General features: G+C 42.2%; 3 protein-coding genes across 5 annotated transcripts in view; 1 reads left to right on the forward strand and 2 right to left on the reverse strand.

Annotated features, from left to right (window-relative positions):
* The window catches only part of spata5l1 (spermatogenesis associated 5-like 1), a 4,394-nt gene extending 364 nt beyond the window's left edge, over window positions 1-4,030 (reverse strand). Inside the window, exons 1-9 of the mRNA XM_035652596.1 lie at window positions 3,192-4,030; window positions 2,914-3,099; window positions 1,963-2,247; window positions 1,691-1,876; window positions 1,345-1,503; window positions 1,012-1,221; window positions 685-912; window positions 456-590; window positions 190-315 (exon numbers count right to left, since the gene is read on the reverse strand). Of these exons, the coding sequence (XP_035508489.1) occupies window positions 190-315; window positions 456-590; window positions 685-912; window positions 1,012-1,221; window positions 1,345-1,503; window positions 1,691-1,876; window positions 1,963-2,247; window positions 2,914-3,099; window positions 3,192-3,782 (2,106 nt within the window). The 5' untranslated portion in view covers window positions 3,783-4,030. The remainder of the gene's footprint in view (window positions 1-189; window positions 316-455; window positions 591-684; window positions 913-1,011; window positions 1,222-1,344; window positions 1,504-1,690; window positions 1,877-1,962; window positions 2,248-2,913; window positions 3,100-3,191) is intronic.
* An 867-nt stretch (window positions 4,031-4,897) lies between these two features.
* LOC118321319 (NAD(P) transhydrogenase, mitochondrial-like) lies at window positions 4,898-18,038 on the forward strand. 3 transcript variants are annotated; one of them, XM_035652593.1, is made up of 22 exons: window positions 4,898-5,050; window positions 5,788-5,953; window positions 6,722-6,951; window positions 7,044-7,243; window positions 7,340-7,427; window positions 7,566-7,654; window positions 7,747-7,934; window positions 8,405-8,538; window positions 8,646-8,837; window positions 9,374-9,524; window positions 10,382-10,543; window positions 10,654-10,764; window positions 10,870-11,015; window positions 11,711-11,906; window positions 12,790-13,023; window positions 13,624-13,784; window positions 13,989-14,168; window positions 14,262-14,421; window positions 16,001-16,082; window positions 16,704-16,822; window positions 17,171-17,286; window positions 17,641-17,787. In XM_035652593.1, the coding sequence occupies exons 2-22, from the start codon at window positions 5,824-5,826 to the stop codon at window positions 17,785-17,787; spliced, it is 3,216 nt and encodes a 1,071-aa protein (XP_035508486.1). In that variant the 5' UTR covers window positions 4,898-5,050; window positions 5,788-5,823. The 3 variants fall into 3 exon arrangements, with proteins under 3 accessions (XP_035508486.1, XP_035508487.1, XP_035508488.1); XM_035652594.1 differs by lacking the exon at window positions 4,898-5,050 and adding an exon at window positions 5,602-5,619; XM_035652595.1 differs by lacking the exon at window positions 4,898-5,050 and having other exon boundaries at window positions 5,824-5,953; window positions 17,641-18,038.
* Window positions 17,962-20,594, reverse strand: dtwd1 (DTW domain containing 1; the record flags this gene model as incomplete). The annotated part of the gene is given in 4 exon segments (XM_035652597.1): window positions 17,962-18,712; window positions 18,858-19,146; window positions 19,958-20,095; window positions 20,278-20,594. Coding segments are annotated over 4 exon segments (915 nt in total). The 3' UTR covers window positions 17,962-18,482.
* Window positions 20,595-21,015: the final 421 nt, after the last annotated feature.

A 21,015-nucleotide genomic window follows, 5' to 3' on the forward strand; every position in this document is an offset into this window, starting at 1 on the left:
CCAGGGGGACGAAAGAGTTTTTAAGTCTGTTGGTGGAGCTGGATTGGGACAGCAGTCTGCCACTGAATACACTAATGTCTTCCTACTCCATCTGTTTGTCTATGTCAACGTTTAGGAACAGGATTACATTTTAGGTTTTAATAGCCATGTGTACTAAAATAAGGCCTTTGGCTGTGTGCTTCACGTTACCTCTTTGCACAGATTTTCCAGGTCAGCTCCAGAGTAAAGCTCTGTCTTTGCGGCCAGCTCCTCCAGACACACATCAGCACCCACGGGCATCGACTCTGTGCACACCTTCAGGATGTAAAGACGAGCCTGGACACACAGAATGACACACATATATATGAGGTTAGTTGAAGGTTAGTTAATAAAAGATACACTGATAAAAATGCATCACTTTTAAAAACCTTGGTTATTTCTTACATTTTTTTATTCTCCTAAGACAAATAACTTACCTGCTGGTCAGGTGGTGGGACATAGATGATGTGGTCCAGCCTGCCAGGTCTGAGGAGGGCACTGTCTAAGCAATCAGGTCTGTTTGTGGCAGCTATAACCATCACATCTTTGTTGCATACTTCCTGGCAGTCCAACTGTCAAAGAGCAAAAAAAGTGTCACCTCATACTCATCAGATGTTTGTGTGTTAAGCAACCAAAGGACGAGTGACGGCCTCCATAATATCTGACCTGTTCCTGTGTGTGACTCTCCTCCACTCCCTCTGCCTGGAGGATCTTCTCCGTCCCTCTCCTCTCCAGCGTCTTCAGGCCAACCCCATCCATCTCATTCAGGAGCACAGACAGGAGGCGTGTCTGTACGCTGTTAGTCGCATGACTGCTTGACCGCGAGCCAATCAGAGAGTCAATCTCATCAAGGAACAGGATGCAGGGAGCACAGGCCCGGGCCTGGCGAAACAGCTACGTGTGGACAGACAGGTGCAGGTGTTTGTGGATGAAACGGACAGGAGGAAGCAAACACAGCAGTTGGTGTTTTTACAGACCGTTAAAATAAAGTACCTGTGCTAAAGCTTTCTCAGAGTCTCCGACGTAGGGAGAGTAGAGGTCAGCACCACTGACGGACAAGAAGGCACAGTGAGATGAGGAAGCTGCAGCCTTGACGAGCGTCGTCTTAGCACATCCTGGAGGTCCGTAGAGCAGCACGCCACGGGGCCGATTCAGACCCAGACGAACAAACGCCTCGGGGTATCTCATCGGCCACTCGATACTCTTTACAGTTCAGACACAGGAGGGGACAGATGTAAGGAAAATAAAATCAGCCTTTAATAGTGAACAAGCTCAGGTGACAACGCGTTTTTTTTTACGTTGTACAAAGCAATGCCACTTATTTACCTGTCTTAGTTTAAGTTTGACCTCTTCCAGGCCTCCAATCTGCTCCCAAGAGATTGGAGAGAGGTCCATCCTGCCCAGGCTGCTCCGCAGGCAGGAGGGACGCACCGACTTCAGGGCCTCCTGGAAGTGCTTCATGCCCACCGCCTGCTCTCCTGAACCCTGCAAACAACAACGACAAGCAGGCAAATCTGTAAAGCAGAGAAAAAAGATCACAGTACCTCGAGACAGATTGTGTGACCTGCAATGCAACCTTGAAATATCCTGATACATGCATGTAGGTCTGAGGGAAGTAATAGAATATTAGTATTTTGTTCCTATATGACACATTGCCTAATTGCTTTATTACCTTTGAGTTCTCCCGTATCGCGTGCATGGCAGCCTCCCTGCACAGGGCGCTGAGGTCTGCTCCTACATAGCCTGTGGTTCTCTGCGCAAGCTCTGCCATGTCCACACTGGGACACACCGGCATCCTCGCACACAGAACAGACAAGATGTCTTTTCTCTGCTGCAAGGTGGGAGCTCCAATGATAACCTGAAGGAAAGTCGAAATATTCAGTGCCTTAGAGATATATTTGTATTTATTATTATGTATTAGGTTATATGTTTCATCATCCGTACCTCTCTGTCAAATCTTCCAGGCCTGCGCAGTGCTGGGTCTAAGCTGTCCGGCCGGTTGGTGGCTCCGACGATGAGGAAGCGATCGGACTGATTCACCCCGTCCATCAGGGTGAGAAGCTGAGCAACCAGGCGGTTCTCTGGTGCAGATGACCCGGTTCTCTTCGGACACAGAGAGTCCAGCTCATCGAAAAACAGCACACACGGACCCTCTTCGGCAGTGGATCGAGCCCGGTCAAACACAGCGCGCAACTTCTCCTCACTCTCACCGGGCCGTGATCCCACTACCTGAAATAATCATTCACATTCTTATTCAAGTATTTTCATTGGAGCAGCATTATTTTAGAATACTTTTTAATGATTGCTTTCAGGGAAAATAGGGTTGAAACGGTTTTACATTTTCACATTACGATAATCATAAAAATTTAATTTTACAGTATATGGTATTATTAATATTTTTGTTATTGTTGTTATAAGTTACAGTGACCCTTGAATGAATAAAAAACCATTGACTGATGAAAACAGACGGTTGTTTTGGTTATTATAATTTTCACAAACAAAACTTAACTTAAATTAAATTTTTTTGAACAAATAACACTAATATGAGAGAATTCAATACCGTAAATAAGCAAATGTACATGATTTGCTGCAATTCTCATGGAAATGATCAAATACTCTGTAATTTTGTTATGGGGCAGTTAAGATTAGCTGTTATGCCAGTATACGATTAAACACAGCAGTGTTGACTGGTGTTATATCACAAATAATACAGTTATATAACAGTAAATATGTATTTTAGCCTTAAATATCTGAGCTTTTTTGTGACTTCTGTCAATATTGGACTGTCAACATGTGTTGCTTAATAGAATTACACATACTGTGATTACCAATATGAAAATGTTTACCATAATAACGTAATGTGAACACAAGGATTTCATCGACATTATTTTTTACCTCCGGCCCTCTGACCAGCACCAGTGTGGCCCCCACCTCCCCCACCACTCTGCGGACCAGCAGGGTCTTGCCAACACCTGGAGGCCCCACCAGGAGCACACCTCTGGGACAGGACACACCAAGAGAGCTCAGGGTCCCTGGATAGAGCAGGGGCAGCTGCAGCATCTCTCTCAGGGAGGCACTCACCTAAGAAACAGTACAAAAAAAAAAAAATGTAGGTCACATAGTGGGAATCTGGATAAATATCAATAATGTCATTACAGTGAATATAAGCGGACCTCCTGCAGACCTCCCAGTGGGACCGTGTGCTGGTCCTGCAGCTGACTCCTGTAATGTTGGACCGTCTGGATGCCAGCTATCTCCACACCAGTTTTTGAGGTGATGAAACCAGAACTGGCAGAATCCAGATTGATGCTTTCAATAACAACATATCTAACATCTGTATCGAAATCCTCCAGGTTGATCACATGCTTCTTGTGGACATACACTCCTTTCAGCATGTCTTTCACAAGCTCATGAACAAGGCGAGGAGGTGTGTGTTTCCTAAAAGCAACACTCTGGACCACCACAGTTACTTTAACAGCTTTGAGTTTGGGGCAGGGTGCAGGTGTGAGCTGGCCAGGGTCCAGGTTGACATGTGTGGGTGGCTGAGAGATCAGACTGGGAGAGGAACATTTCAGGTCCATCTGCAAGAAGCCCTCTGCCAGGTCGGGCCGGGGCCAGGCGGTGCACAGGCAGCTTCCCCCGGGAACAGACACCAGCAGCGGGGAGCCCAGACTCAGACCCAGCGCTGACATCAAACCTGGACCCAGTCTGCATCTCTGAGAGCCCCGGTCTGATGGATCCACTGACAGCAGCCTCAGAGACATCCTGGTCCCTCAGCAGCCACCACAATCACTGACAGTGGAGAGAAAGCAGATAACGTCCCTTCATAATCAAGTGAAGTTCAGGCTTATCGGTGTAAAAACTGCATGCTACTAGCTGCTTTAAGGACTTAAGACAACTTAACTATTAGCTGCGATTAATACTTTTTTTTCAAACAAACACGGTGACATAGTTATAACCAGATAAAGGAGGACAGTAGTGATGGCGGCTAACGTGCTAATGTTTACAAAATCCATGTGGCGTTAAAAGAAGATGGCCAACCAAAACGTTTCCCTGAGCGAGACGAGACGGGAGGTTGAGCAAATATAACTTTTATTGTTAATTTACAAAGAGAATGCATTTTAGTATTGTCACGAAAGACAACGTATATATAATTGTTTTTATTTATGTATTTATTTTGGAAAATAAATAATAATAAATTATTTATTTTTTTTATCATTAGCTACTTGTTAATAAATTAATGCCAAAACACGTTTAAACCATTACTATAGTCCATATGATAATCCCCGTAGTGTTTCTCCCTTTTTTGTATTAATTTGTATTCTTTTTTTAATTTTCCTTGTTGGGAATGTCTCCATGTTGCGATTAAAATGCAACCATGAAAAAAAAACCCACAACGCACAAAATACTTCATATATCATTTATGTTTAAATAATAATTTGATATCAAGGGTGTTGGTGGAATAACCTTTAGACTTATTTAATGATTTTACAGGAGACAAAGCAAGGAAATAGTCATGGTCGTCCAACAATTTGTAAGTCTCACACTTTTCTTTGGCGTCACCTTGTGTACAGAAAAGAAAATACAATAAATATAAAAAAAAAAACATTTGAACAAACACATGGCTATTCGACATAATGCAATTATGTGTGTGTGCTGCCCTAACATAAATATTATTTTAAAGCTGTGTAAAAAAATAACGAGAGGGACTTTCGACCATCTATGCATAAATCTTAAAAATAAATAAATAGACACTATATCTGAAAAACATGTTAATCCAGCCTTTAATTCGCAGGTACTCTGGCAGAGTTTTAAGCAGTGGCTTCTGGGACTTTATCTGCTTCAAGGGTGGTCATGAGTAAGGTCACATGGTTTGCTATTTATACATAAATAGTGCGGCAGTGATATCGAAACTGCGGAAGGTCGTCTGTCTGTTCCTGCGAGCAGACGAGGGGATTTTGGGTAGGACGTCTCACAGGTGACCCTGCTGCTGAGGGGAAAGTTGAACCTGCTCTTTCTGCAGATCTGAAAGGCAAGTCTGAGAAAAAAAAGCCTAATTACGCAGTCAACAAATACTTCAATTTATGAATGAGTTATAGTAAAAGGTAGAGAATGAAGGACACTGGTTGACTGTGTGAGTCAGTGGATGAATGGATGAATGAATTGGGGGGGGGGAAATAGCAAATACAGGCTCAGAAACAACAAGTCTGACTCAGAAATCAAAACACCAAGCAGATTACTACTAAGTTTCCACTGTTATTTGTTTGTTGGTAATAAAATGGTGTGTTTATCTGAGAGATCAGTTATTGTAAACAACCTTTTCTTTCTTTTTTTTTTAGACAGTTTTCTTGTGTAAGAAGGTGTGAGTCTGTGTCTGGAGGCTGTCTCTCCTTTAGCACCAAACATTTTTATCTGAACACTGATTTCTCTGCCCGGTTCTCTCTGCTCCGGCTCAAAACAACAACCAGGCCAGACTTGGCACAGTTTCCCCCTCCTGTGCCGTCATAATTCCAGATCTCGCGAACAAGCCCGGAGAGTGTAATCAACACTGGGCCCTGCGTGTGTGCGTCGTGTCCTGCAGAGCTGAAATGTCACTCTGCTGTGTGTAGGCCTTACAACACAGACAACCTGAGTGTGTGTGTGTGTGTGTGTGTGGCTCAGGAACTGCTTGTGTAGGGGGGGATTATAATGTGCTTTGTTATTTGACAGCAGATGCAGAAGTAGTGTTAACTTATCATCTACCACTACTTGTTTGTGTTCATATTCAAGAGCCAGAGGGAGTCTCAGGGCGGACGCTCAGTGGCCATGTCGACCCTCCTGCGCTGCATCTCCAGCTCTTCTGTCGTTTTGTTCCAGCGAGGGGTCCGGCAGAAGTTACCTGGAAGGAGGCATTTCAGGACTTTCCCTGTATTATGGGACCAAAAGGCCTCCAGAGGTAGGAAATGTACAGCTTTATTAAAATCTCTAAGCTTAACTTTCTAATATTTTTCACAGACGACCGCCTGGGTCTGCATGCTTTCTTTGGTTTGGATTTCCTCTGTGTCTGAGTTTAGGAATGAGAGCATAATAGTTCACTCAAGGACACGCTCCTTCTGGCCAGAAGAGTGGAAAAACTCCACAGATCATGAACTGTATGCAGCAGGTTTCTAGAGATGTTCCCAAAATAGGGAAAGGCTGCAGTGAACCAGGCAGTAGCTATGCACACTGAGCTGTAGGAGCTAACATGTAAGAGCATATGAGAGGTCACTTAAAGGTGACATGCAAAAGTTTAACTGCTGTTTGACAGATTCTGTTCACAGACATTTATTTATGTAGTGCGTGCTGTCCGCAGGGCACTTGTCAGCGAGTGTTTGTGAAAGTTTTTGCGAGTTACTGAGTGCTTTTAAGTTTGAATTTTTTGAGTGTGTCTGTGTGGGAGTGTAGGCCTCTCTGTGTGTGCTGGCTCAGAGCCAATCACCTGCTAATAATGTCTCCATGGTGGCGAGGTCAACATGCCGTGTATGGAGAGAAATGTGTAACCTGATACTGGTTCCAGCCACACAACCTTGGCCGTACACATGTTCTCCTGTTGTAGCACAAAAAGATAAATTAATTAAAATTAATGTTTCTTTGTATAAAAATATTCATCTGATAACGTCCATAAATACCTGTTAATGTGTTTTATATACTGCAGACTCAACTATCAGTTTGTTTGTGTGTTCAGGTGTGCTCTACAAGGAACTGGTGGTTGGCGTTCCTAAGGAGACGCTACAGAATGAGCGTCGTGTAGCGTTGTCTCCTGCGGGGGTGGAGGCGTTGGTCAAACAGGGCTTCCAGGTGCAGGTGGAGAGCGGGGCTGGAGAGGAGTCCAAGTTCTCTGATCAGCATTACAAAGATGCTGGAGCCTCCATCACTGACGTCAAAGGAGCCCTCGGCTCAGACCTGGTCCTTAAGGTTCGTTAAGGATGCACCGATTGGGCAAATTCTGGGCCAGAATCCACATATTATTGAATTCCTGCTCCTGTAACATCCTTTTTCTGCCGTAGGTTCGAGCCCCCAGTTTGAGCGAGATAGACCTCCTGAAGCCAAAGTCCACCTTGGTGAGCTTCGTCTATCCAGCACAGAATCCAGAGCTGATGGCAAAGCTGTCAGAGAGGCAGAGCACTGTGCTGGCCATGGACCAGGTGCCCAGAGTCACCATCGCACAGGGCTACGATGCACTCAGCTCCATGGCTAACATCGCCGGGTAAGAGAAACCATACGTATATTTACATGCAGATTTTTGTAGCCATTCAGGAAATGTTTCTTTACGGTAAATTTGACTTTAATGTTTGTTTTTTAGGTACAAGGCTGTGGTTCTGGCTGCCAATCACTTTGGCAGGTTCTTTACTGGTCAGATCACAGCAGCAGGAAAAGTACCACCAGCTAAGGTAATTGTCTACATTTTACTGGAAGTCAACATGAATGATCTCCGACTTCCCACAGTCGCTCCTTTTTCTTTAAATGTACCTCAAATAAAATGTGTCGAAATGGACCGTGTCAGTATCCCTCATGTCTGTTATACACAGATCCTGGTTATTGGAGGCGGAGTGGCTGGTTTGGCAGCAGCAGGGGCAGCCAAGTCGATGGGAGCCATAGTCAGAGGATTTGACACCAGGTATAAGATGGGGAAAAAATGACATTTTGTCACAGCCTCAGTGACGATAGTTGTGATCATCATGATTGTGACAATGATTTCTTTACTGACAGGCCTGCAGCCCTGGAGCAGTTTAAGTCATTTGGGGCCGAGCCTTTAGAAGTAGACTTCAAAGAGTCTGGCGAAGGGGTTGGAGGTTATGCCAAAGAGATGTCTAAGGAGTTCATTGAGGCTGAGATGGCCCTTTTTGCCAAGCAGTGTAAAGAGGTCGACATTGTCATTACCACTGCTCTGATTCCAGGTCAGTCACTCTGGTTCCTTTTCTTCCCCTCTTGTATTTTATCTTTTGGTGTTTTAAAGCTGCTTTAATCAATATTTTTGCATAGTAACATTAAACCAAATCACTAATATGAAAGGGATCCTTTGTAGGGATGAGCCCTCTGTGAATTACCACCCAACTCTGCAAGTGAGCTGAGTCTTTTAGCCTCTGTTAGCTTATTATTTTGGTTTAGCGGCTACACTCATTAACCCCTGTTTGGCAGCCAATTGCAGGAAAAAACTTGGATAAACTACCTACCTGTTTATTACCTGCCTACAGCTAACAGATAAAGTTTCAGATTGGCTGGTGAACATAAAGTTGATCATCTAGCAGCAAAAGCCCCAGATATCTTCCCCAGGAGCTGGTGGGAGTCAAATGTGTTTCTTATATTGCATCATATTATGAACATTTGATGCCTCTCATTTGTCCCTCTGTTTCCTGCTCCCATGCAGGGAAGCGGGCGCCCATTCTGATCAAGAAGGAGTTTGTGGAGTCGATGAGGGATGGCTCTGTGGTGGTGGATTTGGCTGCAGAGGCAGGGGGTAACATTGAGACCATCAAGCCTGGAGATCTGTACGTTCATAAGGTGAGGCTTCTGTTTAGCCAGCAGAAATCATTTGAATCATCTGTCTTTATGTTGTATTTACCACTACGTAAAATAAACTCACAATGTACTCTTCTTTTAATAACTAGGGAGTAACACACATTGGCTACACAGACCTGCCCAGCCGCATGGCCACCCAGGCCAGCACTCTTTATTCGAACAACGTACTGAAGCTCCTCAAAGCCATCAGCCCAGACAAGGAATACTTCCACTATCAGCCCACAGAGGAATTTGACTATGGAACAATTGACCATGTCATCCGTGGGACTCTTGTTATGAAGGTGGGTTTTTATTTGTTGTAACTGTCTACTGGCAGCCTCCATCTCTGCTGGCATCACTCCCTCCCTTTCGGCATGAACTGTCAGATCCTGTCATGCTAGGATACTGCGCCAAATGAGTACTAAAAACCCAGTCCCAGCTGGGAATAGCTCATGTTGGATCCCAGCAAGAATGTTATGAACGTTTCAAAATATACTTTTCCAGGAATTTTGGCTTTGACATATTGTTTATGGCAAAGAAAGCATGCAACCTCAACAGGACATATCAGTTTACCCCTTGTTAAACTAAGCATTATTGAGGCCCCTTTAAAAGACAATTTATCTTTCAAAACCACTGGTAACTGGTTCGTGATTGCTGTTTGTTCAGTATAATCTCCTATGCGGTCCATGAGTTTGTGTTTTGAGTGCTCCCACCATTCAGGCTAGATCTCCCACAATGCAAGACTCCAAAGTCTTGATGTCTGTTTCTCACGCAAAACTCTGTGGAAGTCCTCTGTGTTCTCACACTGGTCCTCTGGTGTGTTTTCTAATGTGTCCAGGAAGGCAAGAACATGTTCCCGGCCCCCCTCCCCAAAACAGCCCCCCCAGCCCCAGTAAAACAGAAAACAGTCGCAGAGTTGGAAGCTGAGAAAGCAGCTGTGATCTCTCCCTTCAAACGCACCATGACCTCTGCTGGCGTCTACACCGCAGGTCAGACACGAATGCACCAATCACAAGCACAATTTTATGTGCTATGAAGTTATTTTACATTCTGTGGAATTTGTAAGATGTTTCTTCTCTTAAATAATATATTTTATATTAAATTATTCAATTACCTCAACAGAAATTTAGAACATAATGTTTTTTTTGGCTGTCAGCTCTTCTTATCATTTCTTTCTGATGTAAAAAATGTGGTAATATGTAGCAGTTCCAAATAGAGCTGAATCTTAAATCAACTATTAAGCCAACTATCTTGATTATTTGAGTCAATTTTCAAGCAAAAATGCCAAACATTGTGATGATTTAGGTCCCTCAAATGTGAAGATTGGCTTCATACGTCATAGTAAACAGAGTATCTTTGGGTTTTGGCTGTTGGTTGCACAAAAAGAAGCAATTTGACCTCAATAAAATGTCCCTTTGGGGAAGATATGATGAAGATTTTTTTGTATTTTCTGATGTTTTATTGACTAAAGGGTTAATCAATTTTAAATGTTGCCCCTTTTAAAAGAGTCTTTATTGCTAAGAGCCCTGAGATCACTAGATCCGAATGGGACACTCCATCATATTTAAGCACAGTGGGGAATATATTTTTTAGTAAAGTATGACATACCAGTTCAGTTCTTTTGAAATTAAAGAGAAAGTATCAATCATCACACTTGTATAATCTGGTCTAAATATATATTTTCTATTCAATTATTCCATTGGTTTAATGGTACAAAGGGGACTGAAAAACAAATGAAACTGCACACTTTTTCCAGTACAGCAATATGGAAAAAAACTGTAAAAAGGGATAACAAACATAAAAACAGCAACAGCAACAAGAGCTGCTTTGCTCTGTCTCCCTGTAGGCGTGTCCACCTGTCTGGCTCTGGGAATCATCTCCCCAAATGCAGCATTCACTCAAATGGTCACCACCTTCGGCTTGTCTGGGATTGTGGGATACCACACTGTGTGGGGCGTCACGCCCGCACTGCACTCACCCCTCATGTCGGTCACCAATGCCATCTCAGGTCAGGAGTCAACATAAGATGTTTACGGCCAAATGTAGAACCCTGGTATTGGTGGGTTTTTTGTTGTTTGTTGTGATATTATGTCTTAATCCTTCTGTGCTCTCTGTCAGGTCTGACAGCAGTTGGAGGTCTGGTGCTGATGGGTGGAGGTCTCACACCCTCCACCCTGCCTGAGAGTCTAGCTCTCGCTGCTGCCTTTGTTTCCTCCATCAACATTGCTGGTCCGACATGAAACACTTAAACACAAAAATAACAACAGAGAACAAGATTCATTACCCACCCAACCAAATAAAGTGTCTAATTTCTTTTTTTGTGTTTATATGCAGGTGGTTTCTTGATCACCCAGAGGATGTTGGATATGTTCAAGCGCCCCACTGACCCTCCTGAGTACAACTATCTGTACGCAATCCCCGCGACTGGATTTGTTGGGGGATATGGAGCCTCACTGGCTGCTGGATACAACATTGAGCAGGTGACATGATACAGATCTTGTCAGTCCAAAACCTAAAGATATTCAATCCACTAACATGACTAACAAAAAAAACACTTAAAAGATTTGAAAGAATTGACTATCAAAATAGTTAACAATAATTTTCTGTTGTTCGACTAACTGATTAATCATTTCAGCTCTATTGATTATTTCTCCTTCTTTTTGGATTTTAGCAACCAGCATATTGAGTGCATTACCACTATAATGAGTATTTATTTACATTTTTATTCATACCTTTTAAGTTTGTCAAAAGTCAGGAGTGAACATTTAGAAGGACCTTTTGGCAGAAATAGAACATAATATTCATAGGTATGTTTTCATTAGGTTATAATTACTTGAAACTAAGGATTGTTATGTTTTCTTTATCTTAAAATGAGCTGTTAATATCTACAGGGGGAACGGGTCATCTTCCATGGAGGCCGCCGTGTTTCTACAGTAGCTCAGAACAGACAAATCAAAATACTTGTTCTAGATAGGACCTTTGTTTTTTTATTGTGAGTTTCGCGGCCACCGTAGAATTGGAAGATGAAGCGAGGGCGTTGCAATCAAACCAAATCCTACACACTCAAACTTTTTAATTAGTTTTTTCCTTATTGATGATCTGAAAACAACTTGTTGAGTGACTCTGATTGTAAAAGTGCTACACAAATAAGCCTGACTTGTGTTTTTTACCTCAGATGATGTACTTGGGCTCAGGCTTGTGTTGTGTTGGGGCGCTGGCAGGCCTCTCTGCCCAGGGCACCAGTCGCTTGGGGAATTCTCTGGGCATGATGGGAGTAGCAGGGGGCATCGCCGCCACCCTCGGTGCCCTGAAACCTTCACCAGAGCTGCTGTCTCAGATGTCTCTGGCCATGGCCACTGGGGGGACCCTGGGTAGGTAGCGTCCCGCTTTTAGAGGATCTACAATCGACATACACTTAAACTCTTGTGCTGCAAAATGCCCTCTCAGGCCCTGATTATCATTCATTGAACTGCCTAAACTGATTTCAAAGTTCTTGCTGTCGTCCATTATGTAAAGCCTCTAGGAAGCGTGCTTTGCTGTATCATGGAAAGGAGACTCTCTACCATTAAGGCATCTCCAGGTTTCAGTCTCCACTGAAAAGGAAACAAAATTAATAGAGCTTGGGCATGGCTCTTTTGAAGTCCAACAGTTTGTTTAGGAAACTATAAGACCACCATGTACGAGTTACGTTATTAACCTTGCATCTGCTCCTCTGGTCTTTGAAGAGTGTGAATTTTTTGCTAATTCATAACAGAACATCAATCATCCTGTCCAGTTACAGAGATGAGTGGAGTTCGTCATCCTGTGTGAATGTTGTACATGTTAATAGTCATTTAAGAAAGCGTGATGATAAATTATGTTGCAGTCATCATACACACACACACACACCACAACACACACACAACACACACACACACACACCCACACACACAACACACACACACACAGGCAGCAGAGCATGAGGGTTTACTCACTGTTAAAATATTGACTCTATGTTTTTGAGAAAACGCACTTAAATTAGGCCTCATTAGATTGGCTTTGAAGATCAGGCCAGTTTCTTAAGAATAAAGTTACTGAAAACAGGTGTTTGCCTTTAAACCATCGTTTTTAACCGTTTGTTTTTAGAACCAATGTTGCACGAGAAGTTTGGTGTCAGGTGCTTGACTCAGCCAGACATACTGTATTAACTCAATGAGATTTGCTGAAAACCCTTTATTTATTTTTATTTTTTCTCCCCCCTCATCTCGATTGCAGGTCTTACCATTGCCAAGCGTATTGAAATCTCAGACTTGCCTCAGCTCGTGGCAGCTTTCCACAGCCTTGTGGGGCTGGCAGCTGTTCTCACCTGTGTCGCTGAGTTCATGATTGAATTCCCCCACCTGGACACTCACCCAGCTGCCGGTGTGGTCAAGACCGTCGCGTATCTGGGCACCTACATCGGTGGGGTCACTTTCAGTGGCTCGCTGGTGGCCTACGGCAAGCTTCAAGGTAACAGATTTGACTTTAAAACATATTTCTTGCATCTACAATAGAAGTACATTTAGATATTGTGCATGTGACACGTTATAAAGTCTGTAGACTATGCCCTTTAGTCTGATCTTGTTCTTTATTTGACACAGACACACTAATATTTACATAAACACACTAAGCTTTGCCTCCTCTGGTGCTGATTGTCTCTTTCATCCAGTTAAAGCCAAAGATCCTCTGGTAAACCCAGGCCTGGACTGGGGGGTGGGGTTTGTGTGCATGTGTCATCAGTCACTAATTTACGTTGTAGTGCAACTGATCAAGGGGAACACATGAGAAGCTTTCTGGTAATTTCTCATGAGTAGGGCAGGGCAGTGGCTGCGTGGCTGTGGTTGATGAAGGGCTGCTGTCTGATTTGTGGATGGGAGAGACTCTTTAGACAGCTGATTAGAGGTCTCCACAGGCCTCCTTTGAGATTCCAAAGACACTAAACACCACTTAAGAGAAAAGTGTGTTTACATGTTTTTATCTTGTCAAATTATTTCCATTTAGCCGTACAAAAGAGGGGGAAGCATTTCTGGCTTCTTTGAAAATGTTTGTTGAAAATGTTTTTGGTTGTAGGCGTCCTGAACTCTGCCCCCCTGCTGTTGCCGGGAAGACACATGTTGAATGCTGGTCTGATGGCAGCGTCGATGGGAGGCATGGTACCCTTTATGCTCAGTTCCAGCTACGGTACTGGCATGGGGTGTCTAGTGGGAGTGTCAGGGCTTTCCACTATTATGGTGAGTTTCGATGATTGACTAAGCTGAGAAGAGATGAAATTTAATTTTATAATTGCACAATAATTTAGAAACTTAATTAAAGGAGATGTTACACACGTGGCGGTTGTTACAGACTAGGCTATATTGTTGTATCTCATTTTGGAAACAAGTTAGCTTAAGTAGTTCACATGTTTTAACTTGTCTTATTCCTGTACATCCACATAGGGTGTAACTCTGACAGCAGCCATCGGGGGCGCTGACATGCCCGTGGTCATCACCGTGTTGAACAGCTACTCTGGATGGGCACTGTGCGCTGAGGGCTTCTTGCTAGACAACAATCTCATGACGATTGTCGGAGCTCTGATTGGCTCCTCCGGTGCCATCCTCTCCTACATCATGTGTGTGGTGAGTAAACGCATATCCAGCCACATGTGTGAACTTACAGAATATACTCACCACAATTACCTGATCCTGAGTTAATGTCCTCTTTCCTACAAGGCTATGAACCGCTCCCTGCCCAATGTGATCCTGGGTGGGTACGGCACCACCTCCACAGCGGGCGGTAAGCCCATGGAGATTGTTGGCACTCACACTGAGGTCAATGTGGACCAGACCATTGACATAATCAAAGAAGCCAACAGCATCATCATCACACCAGGTACACACTGTACATCCAACACAAGACATTTGTGAGTCAACTGGGTATTTTTAAGGAACATCATTTACAACTTTATTGCCAAACATGACACACTGGATTGGTTAAAGAAATTCAACTAAATCTGATTTTACCTGGCCAAATGAGTCTTTTTATTTCACATATACTTCTTTGTCAAAACTTAGTACCTACATAACCCACAATACAACTCAACTTGAGTCACTCATAAGTAAACCATGCATACATTTACAGTAGCAAAAGCTTCTCCCCCAGCAGTCAGTGGAGACACTGCGGAAAAAGACTGGACTCTTTGGTAGAGACGGGTGTTGAAAGAGGTTTGGGTTGACATCAAAGACAAAGGTGGAGCAGAATCTTTTTAATATCAGGTTCTCTCATCACTCAATTCCTCTGCAGTCCAGCTGCAGCTTTTCAGACAGTCTAGATCAATAACATCAACTATCTTTCTATCTGATTAACTTCACCTGGCCAGGCTGAACTTGACCGCTCTGCCAAAATGTGGATCAAAACTGTTTTCGCAGGAGCTCTGGGAAAGCTAGAAGCTTTCGCAAAGCATTTGGAAATGGTCAGGATCTTGGAATGATTGATATGGTAGTAATTAATTAAAGTCAGAATATTGAAGTATGGTAACCACAAGAGGGAGCAGTTTGTCCACAAATGGTCCCACAGCCACCTGGTTTCATGGGACACACATAGTATATAAAGTGATTGTGTCAGTACATACTCGTCAGCCAAGAGTACAGGATGATGGGCTTGATTTTTGAGTGTGAGATGGTGAACGTGTCTGGATTTATTAAGTTGAAAAAGCCAAACTTGTCTCACAACCGAGTAGTTGCTGAGTGACCTGAGCAAGAGGAACCAGTCTTGGATACTTGGATTGCTGTTGTTTTCCAGTGGCTCCATGCCAACACAAGGACAGCTGTGTGGTCCAACATGCTGGTTTGATTAGAGAAACAGTGAAAAGTCATAAGAGCTATTGAGTCCAGACTCAAGACTTCTCCATGCGCTGTCAACAACAAAGCACAGCAGTGAGGAAACAGAAGGCTCCAGTTGTCTGGGGAATTAGAAGATACGGGTTACGGGCGACTGGCTTCAAAAAACTCGATTAGGGGTAATGCTGAACTCTACAAGGTACCTGACCACCAGGGTTAAGTAGGGGTTATGTAGACCCAGGGAAAGGAGTTCTTTGCACGCAGGGGACCCAAATGCACACCACACATGCAAAAGTTTTTCTAAGAAAAATGTCTCTCAGACCAGTGAACCACTGTGATTTTGTACAGAGAGCAGACTTGTGGTAGATGAGGACACGGAGAGGAGGACAAAAGAAAGAATGAAGGGTCGAGGAATAACTGGTTTTATTGTTCTTGAACCCCTGCTGGATTTGCGTGCTTTTATTTAAAAATGAACAATAACTGTGTGGAATTTTATTCCAATATAGGCCAAGAAAGAATTTACAAAGTCTCTAGACACCAGTAAAATAAAACTGATTATATCCTAAAATTAAGAAGGTTTTTTTTTTGTTTTGGCTATTGCATGTTTATTCTCTGTATGTTCTTGTGTTTAGGTTGGGGTCTGTGTGCAGCCAAAGCCCAGTACCCAATTGCCGACATGGTGAAGATGCTGAAGGAACAAGGCAAGAGTGTCAGGTGACTGTCTTCACTCACGCCTCTTCATCGATTACTGCTGCTTCTCTGTTTTGCTTTAAAGATCCGCACGACACTTAAACCACAAAACAACTCCTTGCTAGTACTTGAAGAAAAGAGAGACAGAAGTACCTTTACTTTATTACTGTACTGTACTGTTTCTGATAATTACTATGTACTTCTACGCCACACAGAGTGAAACGCTGTACTTTTTTACTCCACTACCCTTACCCTTCCAGTTACTACTTAATTTTCAGAATTAAATTTTACATACTAAACATTAGTTCCCAGTAGTTGAGGTACTTTTAGTCTTGATAGTTTTAACTACATTTTGCTAATAATATTTGATTAGTATGATTTTTAAATGCAGAATTTTTTTACTTACATTTTTTTTACTTATATATATATATATATATATATAATATTTTGTAAAAGTTTTCAATATTCCACCACTGCTTGTTTTTGTTATATATATTTTAACAACAAATCTGAACTGGTTTAGAAAGAGACGGGTGCATATGTACCTGTGGCACCACAGCAGCAGGGCATCATTGATCAGGGAGCAGTGAATTTAATTTCATTAAGTGTTGATGAGCGGTAATATCTTGCGTCCATCTCCAACAGGTTTGGTATCCACCCAGTGGCTGGTCGTATGCCCGGCCAGCTGAACGTCCTCTTGGCTGAGGCTGGTGTTCCCTATGATGTGGTCCTGGAGATGGATGAGATCAATGACGATTTCCCAGGTTTTTTTTCTTATTTGTCTAGTGAGAGCTGTTAGAGTAATTGTTGCTACATAGTTATATCTTTGGCAGGAAGGTGTTGGATAATAATACTAGATCAACAATGTGTAATAATCGCATCCCCTCTACACTTGGTCTCGTGTTGTGTCTTGATATTTAGACATGCCTTGTTATCAGGGCAACAGCCTTGTTTTCTTAGCAACCCCGCATTCAGTCTGAAACACATGGTTCTGTTTATGACAGAGGAGATAAGTGTGGTGCCGGGGAACCCAATAACATGAGTGAGGATAATTGCAGAACATTTTGCTAGCGGTTTGTGTGTATAAATGTGTAAATGTCTGTGGCCCACAGAGACAGACTTGACATTGGTCATTGGAGCCAACGACACCGTGAATTCTGCAGCACAAGAAGATCCAAACTCGATAATTGCTGGCATGCCTGTTCTGGAGGTGTGGAAATCCAAACAGGTTGGTTTTTAAGTTATCTTTTTTTTTTTATATGTGCTGCTGCTGCATTAAGGGTGTAAGAAAATATGGAAAAATAACATATTGCAATATTTTTGTGATATTCTGTTGATTCTCAAAAACACTAGATTGTATGCATATAGTGTTGTGTTCTTTATACTCTTATTTCCATGAAATTCCAATATATCACCTTGCTTACAATATCGCAATATATCGAATCGTAACCCCTGTATCATTGTATGTATTGTATCGCCAGATTCTTGCCAATGCACAGCCCAATGCAGCAGCAGTATCAGTGTATTTTTAGCTGTGCAGAACAAAAAGTGACCATAAGCACTTATTTAAACTTTACTCCAGGTGATCGTGATGAAACGTACCTTGGGTGTGGGCTACGCTGCAGTAGATAACCCTATTTTCTACAAGCCCAACACATCAATGTTGCTGGGAGATGCCAAGAAGACATGTGACAGCCTGCAATCCAAGATCAGAGAGACCTTCTACTAGTGTCCCCTCATTAGCTCACAATCATGGACAGTAGTTGTCAAGTACAGAAGCAGGTTGACAGTTACTATATTTCCAGCATTGGCTTTCAACATATATATTTTTGGGAGAACTGATTTATTGGGTCTTCAAAAAAAATGTGATTCTATTACAAGGTGCCCACGATTCATAAGATGATTTTTTTTTGTGGAAAATATGGGACATGAATAACTCAAACACGTGTACTGATTTGTAAATAAAAATATTTAAACATATCTGAAGTCAATTTCCTTGCACACTGCAACATTATTATACGATTTAAATAGGGAGATCATCCTCACAGGATTAAAAGATGAAGTCTCTGGGTCACACCAAAATTCATTCGTTATTTCCCATTTGATTTTATAATACCTCAATTAACTGTTTGTGGTGGTCATTGTTTTATTTCAGCTTGCTGTTATCCAACCTTTGTTGCAACTCTAGGATTTTGTTTTTACTTCTATTTCTTGTATTTACTCGTATCAAACACACCTCATTCATGTTTTAGTAAACCCTTTGTTTTATTGCATATTCTTATACAAACAGATGTCACAGTATCCCTTACTAAATAAAATATCACTGAGCCATAAAATAAAACCAAACACAGCAGGCTGGCATGTGAATCAACCCTTCAGCTACAGTTAGTAACAGTCTCTTGTAGCTGACTTCAGGTTTTCCTCTCAGCATTTTCCAGCAGAAGTCTTAGCCTGGTTGACAACTGAGTGCAGGTAAGAGTAGAAGAAGAGAAGGTTATCATATTCTCCATTGTACTTCTGAGCAAGACATTGCTCGTGGAGGTCCTTGAGGAAATAATAAATAGCTTCGATAGTAGCTAGGTAAGTGTCTGGTTTGCCCTTCTGCCGGCGCCAGAAACATGTTTTCCTCATCTTCAGCTCTACTCGGAGCAAATCTAGAGAATACATCAGTCAGAAAGCACACGAGAACACATGAGTGAGATGTTAAACAGCATTGTGGGTGAAGTAAGTTTGCCCCCAATAATTACCACCAGTCAGAGCTCTTTAAAATACTGCACAAATCCAATTTTTGATGATTACCTTGCAGTCTCTCGTCTGTGCTGATCTTGTTGGTCTGGTTCCATGTGCTGTCAATGAAGACCACCCTCTCTAGGGGATACACCTTTGACTCCAAGCCCTTTGCTTCATCTGGTGTCCCTGACTTCAGGTTCTCGGCAGTGTGTGTGGCGCCTTGAACTTCCTCACTTTTCAGCCTCTTTATGCAGGGTTCATCAGAGGAGTAATATGAATTGCTGTCAGTCCTGTCAAGCAAATACTGCATCATGTCCAGAACCGAGACAGCTGCTGGACCAGGGAACACCAACACTACCTGGAGAGAGCCGAGAGACAACACAGATTCAGACTGGAACACTATCATATAAACTAAGACAAGAGTACAAACAATATGTGTTTCTAAGATACGTTATTTCTACAACGTAATGATTTTTATGTGGCTTAATTTAGGAAGCACTGAAAGAGGAATGAAATACAGTTTGATAGAAGAAAAGAGAAAAAAAATTTAACTGTCAAATACAATAAACACACATGGCGTGTGCACTAAAGCCACTGTAATTCTGTAAGTCAAGTCAAATTACAGTATCTGATTATGCATGATATAACTAGAGCTATGAAATGTAAATTTGTCAAGCATGAAATATGAAAATGCAGCAAACGGTCTTGTAAATCTACTCCAGATCAGAACAGTATGGATCAAAACCTAAAATGAGTTATTCTACAACAGATACATAATGCAGTAGGCAGCAGCTGCTTGCATTCAAAGTATAAACAAATGAAGCCAATAAGGTGCAGTGACACTGGAGTAGGTAAAAGAAGACAAATAAGCAGTAGAAATATGAAGATAATAAGTACTTAAATAAGAGTACTTGTTGATTGATTAATTGGCAATTATGAGGAATTTCTGCTTTTCTTTGTATTATGTGGTAGTATATTGAATATCTTGGGGTTTTGGGCAAAAAATAAAAATAAAAACGGCTCATTCTAAGGTAACAAACACAACAATACTTTTTTTGAGATATCTATTAATATATTCCACTTCTACCAATAGATCATCCTAAATGTTACATGCTGGACCTTTAAAAGTGTAAGAGTTAAACAAACTTTCAGCATGAAAAACAACTTACCTTGTCCTTTTCATAGTCAGGTATGCAGGGGTATGTGTATATAGTGACGTCACTGGGTGCAAGGATCTTGGCATGGATTGCAGTACTCTTGCCATCTGTCTCGTTGGGATGCTTGATGATGTCGATCTTCACTGGAAGCTGAGCACAACATAAAATATGTACAGTCAGGTCAAGAAGGCGGTTACATTTCAACCACACCCTGTGCGAAATTTCCCAAATCGTACATGAAAGACAAAACATTTTCCACCACATTAGGATACTACTATAACCAAGGTCTCTCTAAAAAGAACAAATCAAGTGAGTCCTAACCACTTACTGACCCTGATTAAGGGGATTTCTTGTGGGGTGACACCCACTAATGAGCAGCATGTGTAGCAGAAGAACATCCTTGATCCTCCACATTTAGAGCACTTCAACCTGCCCCTCTGCTGTGCTTCCTCCAGCACTGCATGGGATGCCAATTTTAGACCTTGGAGAGGCTGCTTGGCAAGCTCACGAGCGTCTGATGAATCACTAGAGACTGTTGTTTTGTCCCGGCAACTAGGATGGAGACGCTGGTCTTGATCCAGGCTGCTCATGCTTGCTCTTTAAATGTTGACAGACCAATGCCGGAGAATGTGGGCCCCCGCGTTCATAGCTGAACAACAATGACAAAACAAACGACGCAGATATTAGCAGACAGAAATGATCCAACATTTACATAAGGGAGCGCAATAATGTGGAAAAGCCATTAAACAAGCTAGGGGTTGTTATTTAAAAAGTCTTTTTCAGACAAATGAGCTGAATTGAGGCTGGAATATTGGGTATATTAATATAACATTAATACTGTGAGGAGACTGGATAATGTCTAGGTATTTGTATGGATGTATCTAACAATCCCTGTGCAATAACCCTGAGACTGGAGAAAAAAACACAAATACAATCATTCAAACACATCTACCCATATACATGAGGATAAAATATTTGAAAGTGTCAAATACAATAAACACACATGGCGTGTGCACTAAAGCCACTGTAATTCTGTAAGTCAAGTCAAATTACAGTATCTGATTATGCAT

The sequence above is a fragment of the Morone saxatilis genome, unplaced genomic scaffold, assembly GCF_004916995.1.
Source record: "Morone saxatilis isolate NCDOM2014 unplaced genomic scaffold, NCSU_SB_2.0 Contig11, whole genome shotgun sequence".
In the NCBI taxonomy this organism is placed as follows: domain Eukaryota; kingdom Metazoa; phylum Chordata; class Actinopteri; family Moronidae; genus Morone; species Morone saxatilis.